Source organism: Magallana gigas, chromosome 7, assembly GCF_963853765.1.
Source record: "Magallana gigas chromosome 7, xbMagGiga1.1, whole genome shotgun sequence".
In the NCBI taxonomy this organism is placed as follows: domain Eukaryota; kingdom Metazoa; phylum Mollusca; class Bivalvia; order Ostreida; family Ostreidae; genus Magallana; species Magallana gigas.
In genome coordinates, this window is record NC_088859.1 from 30,138,305 (window position 1) to 30,154,054 (window position 15,750).

Consider the following 15,750-nt stretch of genomic DNA (forward strand, 5'->3'; position numbering starts at 1 on the left):
AAGATTGAAATTTACTTACTGACAATGTCTATTAAATACTACTACTTTATTCATAATAAAAAAAATAGTGATGACAGATGTACTTCTTAGATATTCTACAGTTTATATCTTTAGAAGATAAATTTGACTCTTTAAAATTCATTTGAAACTGAAGCTAGTGCTAGTGCACATGAATAGCTAGAAGAAGATACTGTACATGTATGATCGAGGCCATGTGTATGTGGTCACAATAAATATATCTATATATTACTTAAAAATATATTCAACTGATATATATCTGATTCATATCTCATTATTACTGGTATATACAGCTTTGTAGATAACTTAAATTCACACACACACAAAAAAACCCAACCAAAATGTTGTTTGGAAAGTTTAATTGAACTCTCAATGAAAAAAGGAATTTATGATACAAATTCTTTCACAACTCTCTGTACAGTATCATAGTTCATAATGAATTTAATACACAATGTGAGTTTTCTATATAGCTGAAGATACTGAACATATTGCACTATCTTTCTACTATTCAAAAGTTTGATTTTTTCTTTTAATAAAGGTCTTAATTCATTTCACAATACTGTGGAATCATTAAAATTCGTGGTGTTAAATTTTCGTGGAATTCGTGGGTAGCCCTCTCCCACGAATTCAAATCCTCAACGAAAACAATTTTAGAAAGAGTTATCTTTGTTACTGAAACAGTAGGCTACGCATCCACGAAATTACATCCCCATGAATGAGCAAAAAAGTCATAATCCACGAAAATTGGCCCCCACAAATTTAAATGATTCCACAGTATATTAATTGGCAACAAAACCGTTTCATAATTTTTATATATGCTCTTTTTTTCTGCATCTAATGAACAGAACATACAAGGACTGGTATTTTTAAAAATTAGGTTTACAATGTTGAGAGTAAGAGTATGATATGCCATTTCACTTTACTGAAATTAGGATAAATTCTAAGAAGCTCTTGTTTTTTTTTCTTCACATAAGTAGTTTTCAATTAGTATATAAGCCTTAACCAATTTTTTTCATTATTTTTAAAGGCACTTTTCATTATTTTTATCATTCTTTTGTTTTCTTAGACCTGTGTTTAACTTTTCCTGTTCACTGCTGGGAGCAACTGAAAACAATGTAACTTGTAACATAATCCTGGACTTCAAAACGTAAACAAGCACTGTCTTTTGGCTGTCCAAATGAAATATTACAACACATACAGAAGGACATTTTGTCAGACTAGCCGACAGCTGGGGCTACGCTAGTGGTGGGAAGGTTGTTGTCGAAGGAATTCCTCATACGCAGCCTCGATTTCCTCATCCATGTAGTTCTCAGTAAATGGCCCCCTAAAATAAAGAAAAAAGAAGGTTCATTCTACAGCAGTTTCCTTTTTTAAAACATCTGATTATCAAAGCAAATATACATGTAATTTTTCTCATATGTTTTCACTTTTCATATTAAAGGGGCATGGTCACGTTTTTGGTCAAATTCTTTTTTTATGTTTTTATTATTCACAATGCTTTGGAAATGCATTTTAAATGATAAAATAAAATTTGAGTCATTCATAGAGTTAAAAGCAAGATACAGGGCTAAGAATTCTTTGTCATGTAAACAAGGCTCGTGCCCTCTTTTTCTTTACCTACATGGGTACAATATATCGATAAAAAATCTTTTTCCAGCTTATTTGTCTATCGTTTAATTTATTTTAAGCATAGATAAACAGTTCCTAACGTCTAACACATTCGTTTTCGGTTTAAAAACTGAAATTTTTACTTCAGTGTTTAAAATGTAAACAAATGATTTGTTCACATACACATGTAGCAAAGAATTTCAAGCTCTGCAACTATCAAAATCTGAAAAATAATTTTTGACCAACATCGTGACCTGGCCCCTTTTAATTATGAAATATCTGCAATATTCTTTAACGGGTCTTACATTATGCATCAATCATAAACATGATGGTTTTGTCTTTTCACTTTCAAACCAAGATGTTTTTGCCCAATTTCACTTGTAAAAGATTTCACCCCATTCTAAATTTTCCCTTATTTTTCAATGGTTTAATTAAGAAGAAGTGGCTCCATCTTAACCTTAAGTTGCAGCTTATGTTTTTGAGCTTGGTTTATCTTAGAGGACAGTAAGACCAGTACTATGAAATCATTTTTATTTGTGGGGGTCAATGTTCGTTGATAGCCAAAAATTCCCTGGTTCATGGGGACGTAATTTTGTTGATGGTGTAGTCAAGATAACTTTTAATACATATTAAACAAATGATTGTGTATTAGTTCATGGAGATGTTAATTTGGGGGCAGGGTTACCCATGAAAGCCATGAACATTGGTCTCCTACAAAAAATGATGATTTCACAGTATGCATCATACTATATGCCTGAAACTTTTGCCTTAACTAGTCAAGGTTAAAATTCTCCCAAAGAGAATGATGTTAAATTGAACATAGAAGTAAAATACCAGAAAAACTGTCTACAGTTATTTACTAAAATTCAATTCATGTATTAGGAAAAATGTACTTGCGTAGTCCAATTGTTTGTTACTGACTGTAACTTCATAATGCTGTAAACCACAATACTGTATTGTACATGTGTAATCCAATTGTCTTTATCTCCCCAATAAAGCGCAAAACTGTCTTTAGGAGAAAGGTACATGGATAATCTACCTGACTGTAACTTACGTTTGAAAGTATTCGTCCTGATCGGACCAGGCCTGGTAGTCTCCCCCTTCAACCCAGTGACCCCCCTCCTCCAGCTCTCCCGCCTCCCAGCGGGCAAACTCCTCCTCCTCTTCTTCCTGCAGGTATGGGTCGAACGCCTGGTCTGAATACCCCGCCTCTTGAGCTGAGATTGGTTGACCATGTTGGTTGTAGAAGATGGGTTCATTCTGCAATGAATGACACCAATAATTTCTTTCTAACAAAATGAGATTTGTAACATTGTATTTTACTGAACTTCACTGTTCAACTTCAATCCACTACTTTCATAAGCAGCACATTTGCCGTTTTAAATAAAGCAAACTTTTTACATTGAATAATTTCATTCTTAATATTACATCATTTTTCCCCTTTGTGAAATATGTGCACAAGAGGTCAAATCATGCAGAGCCAACCCAAGCATCACTACAATTCAGCCTCCAGGACTGCTTTTGTAATCCCCTCGAACCACTTTGTAGTAAGTATGATTGTTGTATTAATAATACCTGTGTGAAGTTTGCTGCCTGTTGGTAGTTTTGCTGGTAGGAATCCTCGGGTGTGGGGGGATTAGAGGATCGTGATCGTCCCCAATTATTGTCTTTTAAATCTAACACTGACTTTATTAAACACTTGCTAGTTCTAAAAAAAAGAAAAGAACAAATATCAAGAGATGTTTTTACGTTACAATCTTTAGCAATGAAAACATATATGACAATTTTTACTTTTTTTGTTACATTTCTTTACAACATTTAATCATATACATTACTGTAAATGTGACAGTGATAATTTGTTTTGGTGTTTAATGGAGGTCGGGAGGCTCATTTTACCAAACAAAATTCTTCCCGAATTTATCATGTATACATGTCAACACACAAAAATTACCATACCGGTATATAATTCCAGATATAAAATTTTTGAAAATGAAACCTCAAAACATATAAACCATTTCATGCATAGAAACCATTTCATTATACAATACTACCAGGTACCTGTTAAGATCTGGGTAGGTATCTAGTTGTCGGATCTGGAGGAAGACTTCATCATAGGAGCCCTCTTCAGGAGTTTTATTCAAGTAAGCAGTATCTTCTATTGTAGAGCCTGTCAGCTGTTCAGAAAGTAGTTCATGTATATACACAGAGGTTTCTTATCATATTGCCAACAACTGTAATGCCAACATTTGTAAAATGTATTTCAAAGTTTTGTATACGCATGGGTTAAATCTTTTTAACACCTTAGCACCCCAATTGGTTTCAAACTCATGACTTGCATATCCATAGCTGCTATGTTGTGAGGCAACAAGATTGCGCATTCTGAGAGACAATATGTCACAATACTGATGTGTTCTCAACTTCCCAAGTCAAGCGTTTCTGATCTGCACCACTTCTCACAGGATTTGTGAGAAGCGGTGTGGATCTGAAACCCTTGATTTGGGGAGATGATGTGTTCTGTACCTCCTGAAGCTTGTTCAGTGAACAGACTTACAGGGGGGGGGGGGGGGTGTAGGACTGTTCACTGACACTTTTCATCAGAGATATACATAAACATAATATAGCATGTGTCCATTTCATTAGTAAAATCATAGCCAATTGAGAGCTAATAAATTTGTAAAAAAAATAATTTCCACAAGCAAATAAATATCTATTTTACTGTTACGTATATCTCCAGAGGTGTATTTTGTATCTGCATACAATACATGTACATGAACTTGTATATTTTTTTAGCATAATTCTATAAGGAATAATAATGGCAAATGTCTAATAATTAAGCTGCTTTATCAGTATATCAAATTTTATGCATGCTTTTAAACAATAATTTCTCAGTCAGGTAAGCCATATTTCAATGGGAAAAAATAAACAAAATTTGTTTACAAATTTGTTAGGTGATCAAATTGAGCATTATAATTATAAAGGTAACTTTTATAAGTAATCAAACACATGCATTTTCCATGTTGTTAAAAATTGCCGCAAATTATAGTGTGTATAGTTTTAAGATAATTGGTTTGTATGGAAAAATTATCTGATACTGTACATGCATTGACCAAAATATCGGATCAAGCAGTAAAATATAAGATTACGTTTACTTATATCCAACTGCTTAGGAAAATATTTAGAATAAATTAATGAGGTCAAAGTAATGTTTTAATCATAAAGTCAGTTTCTTGAGAAAAATTTACAACATCTGTTTTTTATCAATACTGTTTTCATAATTTACATCCTGTTTTATACAAATACCTTTAGTAGCTGTGTTGCGCACTTGACCGTGAAATCAGTGGGGTTTGACAAAAGAATCAACAAAAGATCCTTCAATACCGGGCTTCGCAGTAACCCTAATTTCTGAGCTTTACCACTTCCGTCTTCAATCTGCAAGACATCCATTCTTTATTTTTGAAAATTTATGTAAAATTTGCTGTGCTAAACTTTCTAAAGATGTAATAAGATAATTTACATACGGTAACTGAAGTGTAATGTTTTTCACATGGCTAGCTAAAGATCTACCTCTAAGTTGAGAAATAGTTCCCCAATAAACATTGTGAACCCACAAAGACGGTCAATTAATTTAGGATTGGATATCATCTCTTCCTTTTTTAAATATTCTTCTTTACACCTGCAAAAAAAAAAGATTATCAGGATCATTCATATCTATTGCGAAAGTTTTTGTGCACTCTAAATTGCTAGTTTTTTTGTTGGTGTAGTACTGATTTTCTCTGCCTTGTCAGCTCAATTTTTTTCTGTAGAGCTATTTGCAGCTAGTGTACATGTTTAAACTGGGTCCATGACAGCCCTATTTTACAGTTACTGTTTATCTCCCTTCAAGTTCAATTACTTTCAAATTGTCTGCTTATCTTATTAGACTTACTGACATAACAACATCAGAAATAAATATTACAATGATACAATATTAAACTTACCTTGTAAGAAATGCATTTCTGAAGTCTTGAAACATTGGATGGGACTTTAACTTCTTACACAGCAGTCTACAAAGCCTGGCGCCAGTGTATCGAAAATTAGGCTCAGAAACACACTGAAAATAAAAGAGATTCCCTATTAAAATCAGCCTGTATATGATACTGCACCATTGGGCATATACCCTAAAACTGTTTATCAAATAGCTGCAAAACACTAAATATTGATATTACAATTACCCATACTTACAATACATGCTGCAATTACACACTACCTGTTCAAAAAGCATCTCCACGACCTTGTTTTGAATGGACTCCGCGGTGGCTGGCAGTTGGTTAATCTGATCTATGACCCCACTCATCAACTCCTCCATGTTCCCAGGCTGACTGATGAGGGCGGTCAGGGCAGTCTTGAAGCTGTCCAACACCTGTTCAGACGTGGGGGGCTGGCCGTATCCCCCAATTTGTAGGCCCTGGAAGTCCTGATACAGGCTCTGTAAACCAACATTGTGGACTCTCAATAAATGAACAATTCTCATACTACCCCACATACCTAACTGAAACATTGTTTTACATGTACATGTTATATACATGTACCGGGTATATAAAAAAGATATATAAATTGATACATATATACATGTAAACACAATAACCCGGAATGATAATTTTTCAAAAACTTAATCATGACATCTACAATTTCTCGTTTCTTTTTTTTCCTTTTTCGTGAATAAACTTCATACAATTGCCTCATGAAGAATAAGTATCAAACTGACAAAAGAACCTAACCAGGAATACAAAAACCTATCTGATTTATCAGTGCCTCAGTTTTGTCAGTTACATGTGTGCTGTATGCAGGAAATTCACATACCCTTATTGTTGTTAGCAAATTCAAAATAGGGCTTAATCAAAACTGCAAGTTATATCTATTTAAACATCAATATGCTAGTGCAAGAATCTTTTTCATGTGATTTGGTGAAAATAACTTATAAAATATAAATATCCTTGTATAAAGCAATTGCTTTAAATTTGGCTGCTGGCTATGTCTACTTGTAAAAGGTTGGAAAATTAAAGGAGAAAATAACAGTATGTACTTACATGTACAATAAATGATTCTATTTAATAAATATACACGAAAGTTTACAGAAATGTATAAAGGATCAAGCCTCATTTTATACATTTTATGTCCAAGGATTTATTTTCTATATGATTGTACAGACAGATTCTTAGTATGTATACCATATGTCAAAGAAAAAATTGTAAGAATCAGCATGCTCAAAACAATATGCTTAGATAACTGGTGGTTATCAAAAGATGGTAGATAATGATGTAGTGAAAGTGGAATCGTATAAACGTTATGGAAATGCATGAATGGAAGTATTTCATACATTTTGATGGATGCTTGCACATGCTAACAACACTTTTACCGGGTATTAAGGACATACAAGTAGTTTTTTTTTTAAAACAATAACAAAATCAACAATAAATTGGGACTGACTTAATCATGCTAATAATGTACAGCTGTCAAGTGTTTTAGGAAGTCTTTAATACATGCATTTCTGATTGAAAGAAAACTCTGAGCCATGAATTTGTACATGGCAGTCCCATCCCAAACCATCATGTTAAAGTCATTGTGTTAATAGCTCCAGAAATTAGAGTATAACAATAACCACAAATAAACGATACGATACAGACAAGGAATGAGGACAGTCTCAGACAGGTACTTAGATGTCATACTCGTGCACTTTCAAGTTGTTACTGTGTGCAACCTCAGGTCTGAGTATTGACCTCAGATTTAGGCACATTTCATGAAAGGGTGTGAGTTGAGGAATGAGTAGAGCGGTATGTAAAATGTTGGTGACAGTGGAGCCTGAGGTTACATTTGGTCACTCACTGCTTCTCGCATACTTTTCACTCACAGACAGATGTTGATGATGTTACATATATATTGGAGTTCTCACAGACAGGTACTTTTGGTGTTAGCGATACTTTTGATATCATACATGTATTGTTTTAACAAACACAATCTGTTGACTTTAAATTGGTATTTTTCATGGTATATTGTACGCACAAACATTTTTGGTGCACTCGCAGAAAGGTACTTTTGATGTAATATTGGTGCACTAACAAACAGGTACAATTCATGTTATAATGTTCTCACAGACAGGTACTTTTTATGTTGTGCTCTCAAAAACCAGGTACTTTTGATGTTATATTGGTGCACTCACAAAGAAATACTATTGAGGATTTACCAGGGTGTTCTCACAAACAGGTACTTTTGATGTTATATTTGGGTGTTCTCACAAACAGGTACTTATACTTTTGATGTCATATTGGTTTTCTCACAAAAAAGTATTTAATTGCTTCATCAAGTCACTCACACATGAATACTTTGGATGTAGTAAGTGTGCAACACTGCATGCTTTCTCACACATATACTGTTACACTAGCTATAACTGTAGACACACACTTTGTACACTAGCCATAGCTTTCAATATGTACTTTTACACGAGCTATTAGTGTAGAATTACTCTTTTACACTAGCTATACCTGTGAATACTGGGGGTAAGGCTGCTGTCTGGGGACAAATTCGGCAGCTGTTACAGAAAATGTGGTCTGCAAAATCAAGGAACTTAAAAGTTAAAGCTGTCATGCAAATCTTTCGACCAGACAAGAGATTTGGTCTATTCACATGATATTTCTCCTTTCAAGTAAGTACCTTTGAAAAAGACTAGGATAGGAATTAGATTATTGTCAAAAGGTTATTAAAATATATATATTATAATAGTTAATGATATAACGCTTTAAAAAAGCAAGCTTGGTGGTCATTATGAAATTAATGTGCCCCCTCCCCCCCCCCCCCCCCAAAAAAAAAGGGCAAACAAAATACAATCCAATGAGAAATGATTATTACGGTATATGAATATTTCTCATTTTTTCAATGAAAGTTCATATCTGAATCCACCAATTGGTCAATTTACACCCAATTGGTCAATTTAAACACAATGAAACATACATGGTACTTTCCATTAGGAATATAAAATACTATAGGTAAATTTTAAGTACCAAGTTTTCTTGACTTCAACTCCTTTTTTTTAATGTCTAGAACTTTGCAAATTTTCATATGGTGATTACATTGCAGAAAGCTATAAGGTTATTTGTGTCAGGAAAAAAAAAATAAGCTTGTCAATGAATAGTTGTGAATGTAGATGCATCATATCAACTGACACTCAATTGTCTTGAAAGACTTTCCAGCAGAACAAAATAAGAAAAAGTAACATCTTTGAAAAGATGTTTCAGTATGTATAATAACTTACAAACATGTACCAACATCTAGTGAAGTTCACTTAATTTTAACATTTTATTTATCTCCTTTTTATATAAAATATAGATATAAAAAAGGCATTTAAATACTACAAACCTTTCTAGGCACAAACTCTGGTGCGTTGACAGAAAGAGTACTTTGGAGATTTTTACTTGAATCTACAACAGAAATCATACCATATGAAAAGGATAAGTAAAAAATGTATCCTTTACAATATAAAATCATCTGAAAGGAGAGTTTTAAGTCTGTCCAAGAATCCAATTTTGGTTATTATCAAAATAAATACCCTAGTTAAACAACTATTGAACTTCATTTCTATAGGCTAAAACTGATATAGGAATAATTTTCATTGCCATTGCTTCGAAACTAGATTTAAAAAGTAATTTTTCTGGTATCATCAGCTTACATTAATGCAATATACCAAAATATTCAGAATGTGCTCTGCTTTTACAATTCTATATGTGGCGGTAATCGTCAATAAAGAGCATACAGTACCGATCAGACCCAACCTAACAGAAAGTAAACCCCAACTAAACCCTGGGTTTACTTTCTGGGTTTACTAGAGTGAACCCAGAGTAAACCCAGAGTGGACACAGAGAGTAAACCCCGATCAGAAGTATACCCTGAAAGCAGACGCTACATGTGTATTCGGAATATACCAGGGGCAGGAATTACAGGCAGTAGGATGATAAGATAAAATACAGGTCTGCTTTACACTTCAGTGTGTATAGTTGACTCCAAAAGCAATTCTCAGGTAAACCAAAAGTAAACCCCGAGTGGACCCAAATTTTCAAAAAGTAAACCCAAAGTAAACCCAGAAAGTAAACCCGGGGTTTAGTTGGGGTTTACCCTGGTGTTAGATTGGGTCTGATCGGTACTGTATACGATATCCATAGTGTTTTCTCTCTGTGGCATCACCAGCAACTTAAAGTACATGTAACGGTTAGGGAGAAACCGTGTCGAGTGAGTGACTATATCAACATTACTTTAATATTGATACTTCTTAGAGCTGGAGTATTTTTAGGGGATTTTGCGCCCACTTAGGCTCAATCCTCCAAAGCTTAATGTTGATGCACATAAGAGCAGGCTCATATTCATTTAAGCTTCCAAATGACTCAATCGGAACTCTTTCATTTAAAAAAGAACAGAGATTGCAGTATATTAAAGAGAAACATGGCTATCCCATGCAATTTAACCACACAGTCAACCAAAGTTGGAGCCAAATGTTCAGACATGAATTATAAAGGACTGTCTCACAAATTGGTTGGGGTGTCAGTTCGACATCAAGCTGATGAAGCCAAATCTCGGCTGAGATTAAGCCTAGATCTCATAGTACAAACTACTGACTGTCTTGGGTTAACCTAAAGTTGAGCAAGGTACAAGTTATCTTGAAATTTATATTATGCATATGATGTAAAACATGAACTATAAAGGATCACTGAAAAAATGAAAGAAATCTTTGACACATCTCCATTTTTCCACGTGTAAAACAGTTCACAAACAAATGCATGCTCATTTCACTATGCACCAGATGCCATTGTAATTTTTGCACAAGGAGATTTTCATTCTTTAAAAAGTATTTGAAAATAAGTTGATAATACAGCATTGAATTAGAATATAACAAATAAAACAATTTTAAGCCATAAAAAGTAAATTATATTGAAATTTGAACAGAAAAACAGAGAAAATTCGAAATTTTGAAACCATACCGAGACCATTTTGTAATTTCTCTTGAGTAGATAGAAGCGGTCTTCTAAGACCAGGTTGAAAATGTGATCCCGATTCACTATCTTTCCCAGCTGATCCTGAAGACATCTCAAACGTGAGACAATCTTCGCGAAAAATTCTATAAATAAACACCGTTTTAATAAAGTTAACTCGTACGAATTATATGATACAAATGTGTGGTTTTTTTTTAAATATACATATATTCTTATATATCAAATACAGATTTTGTAATTAATTTTGTTTTATTTTTGACAAAATTACATCTTTGGTTAAAAAAGAAAATTTATTTAGAGTAAATCCGCAGTCGGAAGTTCTGCAGAAACGCTGTGGACCAACACATGACTGAAATTGGAAAATAAAAACACCAAAACGATGGCACCTAAAAGAAAACAACAAGACCAGAACCACTCTGTGAAGAAAAAGAAACAAAAAGTCAGAGAGGATATTGTCCTAAAACCGACAATATCATCGGAAGATATTCCCAAAACACAGGTTCGATTTGAGTCGTATTCTAATGCTAGGAAATTCGGGAAGAGAGAGAGAGAGATTACACTTACTACTTGGATTAGAAAAAGAGATTAAGAATACCGTAGCATTTTGAAATCAAATTCTTCTTTGGTCTTCTAGGAATTGTTTCCTATAGCTTTTTATTGTTGATCAGCAAATTATATTTCTAAAGTTTCTGAATAATTTTTCTACAATCTCTTAATTATTCCTACCCTTCCTATTATGGTAACAGTGTAGAATGAATCAGTGATCATATATATTATTAAAACATAATACTTATTTATTCCACAGACTAAATGGACTAACAAGGAAAGAGTACTAGTTTTTTCATCTCGAGGAATATCATACAGGGGTCGCCATTTAATGAATGACATGAGGACCTTGATGCCCCATGCAAAATCAGGTAAGTGTATATAATGCTAATAAAAAACACCAAAGTGTATCTTTGTTCTAGTTTTGATTGGTTTATCTGACATTTTAATTGACCTATGATTTCAAATTTGATATTGATTATGGAAGATAAGCAATAGAACCAGTTTAAGAAGACCTTGGACTTTTGGTAGGACGTAAAAAATGATGCTGGTTTCTAGTGAAGTATTCATAGATTGCTTAGTCTTAGTTCAAAAGCAAGACAATTGTATCTTGTTAATTTCAAAGAGCCCTGGCTCAGTGGCCGTCAATGAAATAGACAGACCTACATCACGTTGCTGTTTGACACAACTATCCAAAGTCCATTAGTCCAAGCTCTTGTTGAAATGGTTGTATTTCTGAAGCCTCTTTATATGTACCCGTACATCCCTGGTTTGATTTTATACACCACCATTACATATTCTCTATAATTTTGCACATAAATGAGTTTCGATACATGAACAATCTAGTTTTTTAGATGAATGATATTATGAAATTCTATACCAAACAGTTTAATGTATAAATTACTGTGATTTTAAAACTTTGTTATTGTAGAATCTAAAATGGATAAAAAAGATCAACTCTTTGTCATCAATGAGGTAAGATTTTTTTCTCTTCTTTTAAACTCACTAGTTGAAATGTTGTAAAGGTATTAATTGACCCAATCCTATACTTGTTTTAAAATGCATAAAAATATCATATCATTTTGTATATACAGATGTGTGAGATGAGAAATTGTTCAAAATGTATTTACCTGGAAGCAAAGAAGAAGCAGGATCTTTACATGTGGTTAGTGCTGGTATTTCATCCCTCTTCGCGACTTCAAAATTGAGTTAATAACTGATTGATGTTTACCTTTTATTACCTAATAAAATCTTTTTTTCGTTTCCAGTTGTGAAACTTTTAACAAACCATTAAAATTTACGCTTCAAGAACCTGTTTTTTACATTATGTACTATATATTGGTTATAGCCCTTTATCTTTTTTTCCAGGTTATCAAATGTACCAAGAGGCCCCTCTGCCAAATTTCTTGTAGAAAACTGTAAGATATCTCTGTAATTTCATAAATGTAATGTATTTTTTAAAATAGATGACCCAATACTGATACAACGTTGCCAGTTACCGGTATTAATTCTTTACTTCTGATTATAGTGTGTTAATTGACACCATGACCTTTAATTTTTCAGTACACACAATGTCAGAGTTGAAGATGACAGGCAATTGTCTGAAGGGGTCACGACCTTTGCTCTCATTTGATCAAGTAGGTTAAAACATGCTTCATAAATCCAATAATGGAAATAGAAACTTTATTCAGTAGGGTTGGAAATGATTACTACCATGGACAATTGTGAAAGTGGTATTTTTTTTATTTGGTTTCTATTATGTTTGCAGACTACTGGGTATTTATTAACTCAAACCATATTTTGAGCACAATTTCTTTTGAAAATCAAAAGTAGAGTCTTGAGCAAATGACTAGATTTTATGCAGTAAATATTTTGTCCAGGATTTTTTTTAGACAACAGTAAATGAAATGATACAGTAGAGATGTAATTTCCACATTATTGGATATGGTGATAGATGAGTACAATTAGTGAAATTTGACTTTTATTGATGAGGACAGACACGAAGTGGAAATCTTTGATGCACAAAAATATAAAAATTCATTTCAGGAATTTGACAAAGAAGCACACTGGAGTCTCATTAAAGAACTATTAATACAGGTCTGTCCATTGAGCATTGGTCTTAATCAGGCAGTTCTTGATTTTGCTTAAATTTGCCCAGCTATGCTGAGATGATGAATCTACTAGATTAATTTCATAATGAGAAAAAACACCCAGAACTTGTTATTCACCAGTTTGATGGCATTTATTTCAGACATTTAGTACCCCAAACCATCATCCCAAGAGTCAGCCATTCTTTGATCATGTATACACATTCTCCATCGCAGACAACCGGATCTGGTTCAGGAATTACCAGATACTTGAGGAGGATGGTTCTTTGGCAGAAATCGGTTAGAATTTATAAACCCTGTAATTCTGTTGTATATTTATGGAATAAAATCATTCCAGTTTATTGTGCAAGTACAGTGTATATCATGTTAAAGTGTGAAACAATGCACATACATTGGTTAACAGATCAATTATCAGTCTTAATTTCTGTATGTAAAACAAAAAAATTCATTAAAAAAATATATCACTCGATAACCTTTGAGAAATGAATGAAGCTTTAACTAGATTTGGAAATGCCTGCAGTCAAATGCTTCCAATGTGGAATTACTTTTATCCTTATTGCTTTGTCTCTCAATAGGACCCCGGTTTGTTTTGAATCCTATCAGAATATTTGAGGGAAGTTTTGGAGGGCCAACACTCTTCCAGAATCCTCACTATGTATCTCCTAATGATGTAAGTAGAATAGTGTTGTTATACTCAACTAAAATACTACTCAAATACATGTTCATGATAGATACCATAAACATGGAAATGAATGGACCTTGCAAATACATGTACATGTATTTTTGGGGGAAAAAAGGATCTTTGTACAATTTGTATGATGGGGTTTTGGAATATTTATGCAATGCCACATGTACATGTATTCCGCCAAATAACCTTACAAAAGATACTTACCAGGAGATCAAAAATTTTATTAAAAAACATTCACCGGTACAATATTTACTGGCAATCGTGATATCTGTTTGTCCTTATTTGGTTCTTATATTTTACAATTTCTGTATCAATAGTTATGAAAGAGGTTACCGGTAAATGATTTAAAACTGTAAGTGTACTTCATGTTGTAAATGTCCCTGTTTTTTTATGTGACTTGTTTCTGTCACAGCTGAGGCATCTGATGAGGAAGAGAGGAGCCCAAAAATATATGTCCAGGATTCAGGCCAAGAAATCGCTGGAGATGAGACGCGGTCAGCCGTCTTACGAAACAGACCCAACAGACGATGTGTTTGTCACGATACGACCCGAGGACGCTGAGGAAGATTCTTGATAAATAAATTAGAAACTTTCTATGTGTTTTGAGTATTTCTGTAGTTATATATAGTTACTATTGCATTGATTTTGCAGTGCCTTGCTTATGATTAGTAATGATTAGAAGTTCTAAGGCTGCATATCTGAATGCTCTAAACTTCATTATCTAGAACTCCATGGGACCAGGAAAAATCTTTGAGTTATTCAAGGATTCAAGATATCAAGATTTCAATACAATCACTTACATATGCATCATATTGGAGATATCAGTGTTTGTGAGACAGACGTTTAACTGATTGTTGCCCCATTTGTAGATAGGCTAATGCCCTGATTGTAGACTACCAGATTATGTTGTATAAAAATATGCTATTAGCTATTTTCAGACATATATCATAAAAAATTGTCATTTTAACTTCAAACAGACTAGTCCCCATGGTGCACAAAACTAGACAGTTCCTATTGATTTTCAATATCACCAGATGCTTTGTAGTCTTAATGTTGGTGATGATAATGTTCATGTAGTTCTAGACTTTTATAAGGCATTACATTTAATACAACTTAGGAGGATGACCAGTCTGATTAAAACCATCTCCTTCTCCTTCTCAGGGACCCTGACAAGTGTAAGGAGAAGGGGGGTGGTTTTAATCAGACTGGAGGATGACAAATTTACATAGAGCTTGCAAGAAATTTTTCATATGAAGCAGTAAAGAAGTACAGCAAAACTTGATTCCTTATGAAAGTAATAAAAATCACTATTTCAAATAATAATTTGTACCAAAAACAGAATCAAAAAGACAACGGAGCTAAATGCTATGACGGATCATATCATAGGATGCAATTTTCTTTTGTGTTGCATGTACAATTTCATATTGTATCATAATACAATATTTATTTCAAAGTACAATTCAATATCATATAATATGAAACAATGCAATTTTGTATCATGATATCATAAAATACATGATATTGTAGTAAATGATATATATCATCACAGTATATTGTAATATACAAACTTGCACCATGATATTGTATCATATGATACATTTCATTTTAGATAATATTGTAAAGTATGATACAATAATCATTTGTAAAATATAAAATTGTATCTTATGATATAATGTATCAAACAACTTTGTTTTAAACAATATTATATAATGAAAAATATCATATCTTTTTGTACCATATTAAATGAAACTATCATCAATATGACACA

At 33.1% G+C, this 15,750-nt stretch overlaps 2 protein-coding genes across 3 annotated transcripts; one reads left to right on the forward strand and one right to left on the reverse strand.

Moving 5' to 3' along the window:
- Positions 1-1,046: 1,046 nt before the first annotated feature.
- On the reverse strand, positions 1,047-10,811 carry LOC105331411 (polyadenylate-binding protein-interacting protein 1). Of its 2 annotated transcripts, XM_011433580.4 has the most exons (11): positions 10,629-10,811; positions 9,016-9,077; positions 8,145-8,210; positions 5,873-6,091; positions 5,604-5,716; positions 5,191-5,299; positions 4,927-5,055; positions 3,685-3,800; positions 3,202-3,334; positions 2,681-2,886; positions 1,047-1,342 (listed from the first exon to the last, which is right to left on the reverse strand). In XM_011433580.4, exons 1-11 carry the CDS (start codon positions 10,732-10,734, stop codon positions 1,258-1,260), a joined length of 1,344 nt encoding a protein of 447 aa, XP_011431882.3. In that variant the 5' UTR covers positions 10,735-10,811; the 3' UTR covers positions 1,047-1,257. The 2 variants fall into 2 exon arrangements, with proteins under 2 accessions (XP_011431882.3, XP_011431883.3); XM_011433581.4 differs by lacking the exon at positions 8,145-8,210.
- Positions 10,812-10,944: 133 nt separating this feature from the next.
- LOC105331410 (ribosome biogenesis protein BRX1 homolog) lies at positions 10,945-14,576 on the forward strand. Its single transcript, XM_011433579.4, has 10 exons — positions 10,945-11,139; positions 11,446-11,557; positions 12,118-12,161; positions 12,281-12,351; positions 12,555-12,604; positions 12,750-12,823; positions 13,233-13,283; positions 13,438-13,573; positions 13,870-13,964; positions 14,395-14,576. Exons 1-10 carry the CDS (start codon positions 11,020-11,022, stop codon positions 14,554-14,556), a joined length of 915 nt encoding a protein of 304 aa, XP_011431881.1. The 5' UTR covers positions 10,945-11,019; the 3' UTR covers positions 14,557-14,576.
- Positions 14,577-15,750: the final 1,174 nt, after the last annotated feature.

What these genes read in the sequence shown, in the direction of transcription:
- LOC105331411 (XM_011433580.4), bottom strand. Translation starts at nt 10,734, where the DNA reads ATGTCTTCAGGATCAGCTGGGAAAGATAGTGAATCGGGATCACATTTT. An exon ending in CAGAGTTTGTGCCTAGAAAG is followed by an intron (nt 8,211 to 9,015) that starts GTTTGTAGTATT and finishes TTGATTTTGCAG; the next exon opens with ACCACATTTTCTGTAACAGC. An exon ending in AGGCAGCAAACTTCACACAG is followed by an intron (nt 2,887 to 3,201) that starts GTATTATTAATA and finishes CATTCATTGCAG; the next exon opens with AATGAACCCATCTTCTACAA.
- LOC105331410 (XM_011433579.4), top strand. Translation starts at nt 11,020, where the DNA reads ATGGCACCTAAAAGAAAACAACAAGACCAGAACCACTCTGTGAAGAAA. An exon ending in CAAATTTCTTGTAGAAAACT is followed by an intron (nt 12,605 to 12,749) that starts GTAAGATATCTC and finishes TTAATTTTTCAG; the next exon opens with TACACACAATGTCAGAGTTG. An exon ending in ACTATGTATCTCCTAATGAT is followed by an intron (nt 13,965 to 14,394) that starts GTAAGTAGAATA and finishes TTTCTGTCACAG; the next exon opens with CTGAGGCATCTGATGAGGAA.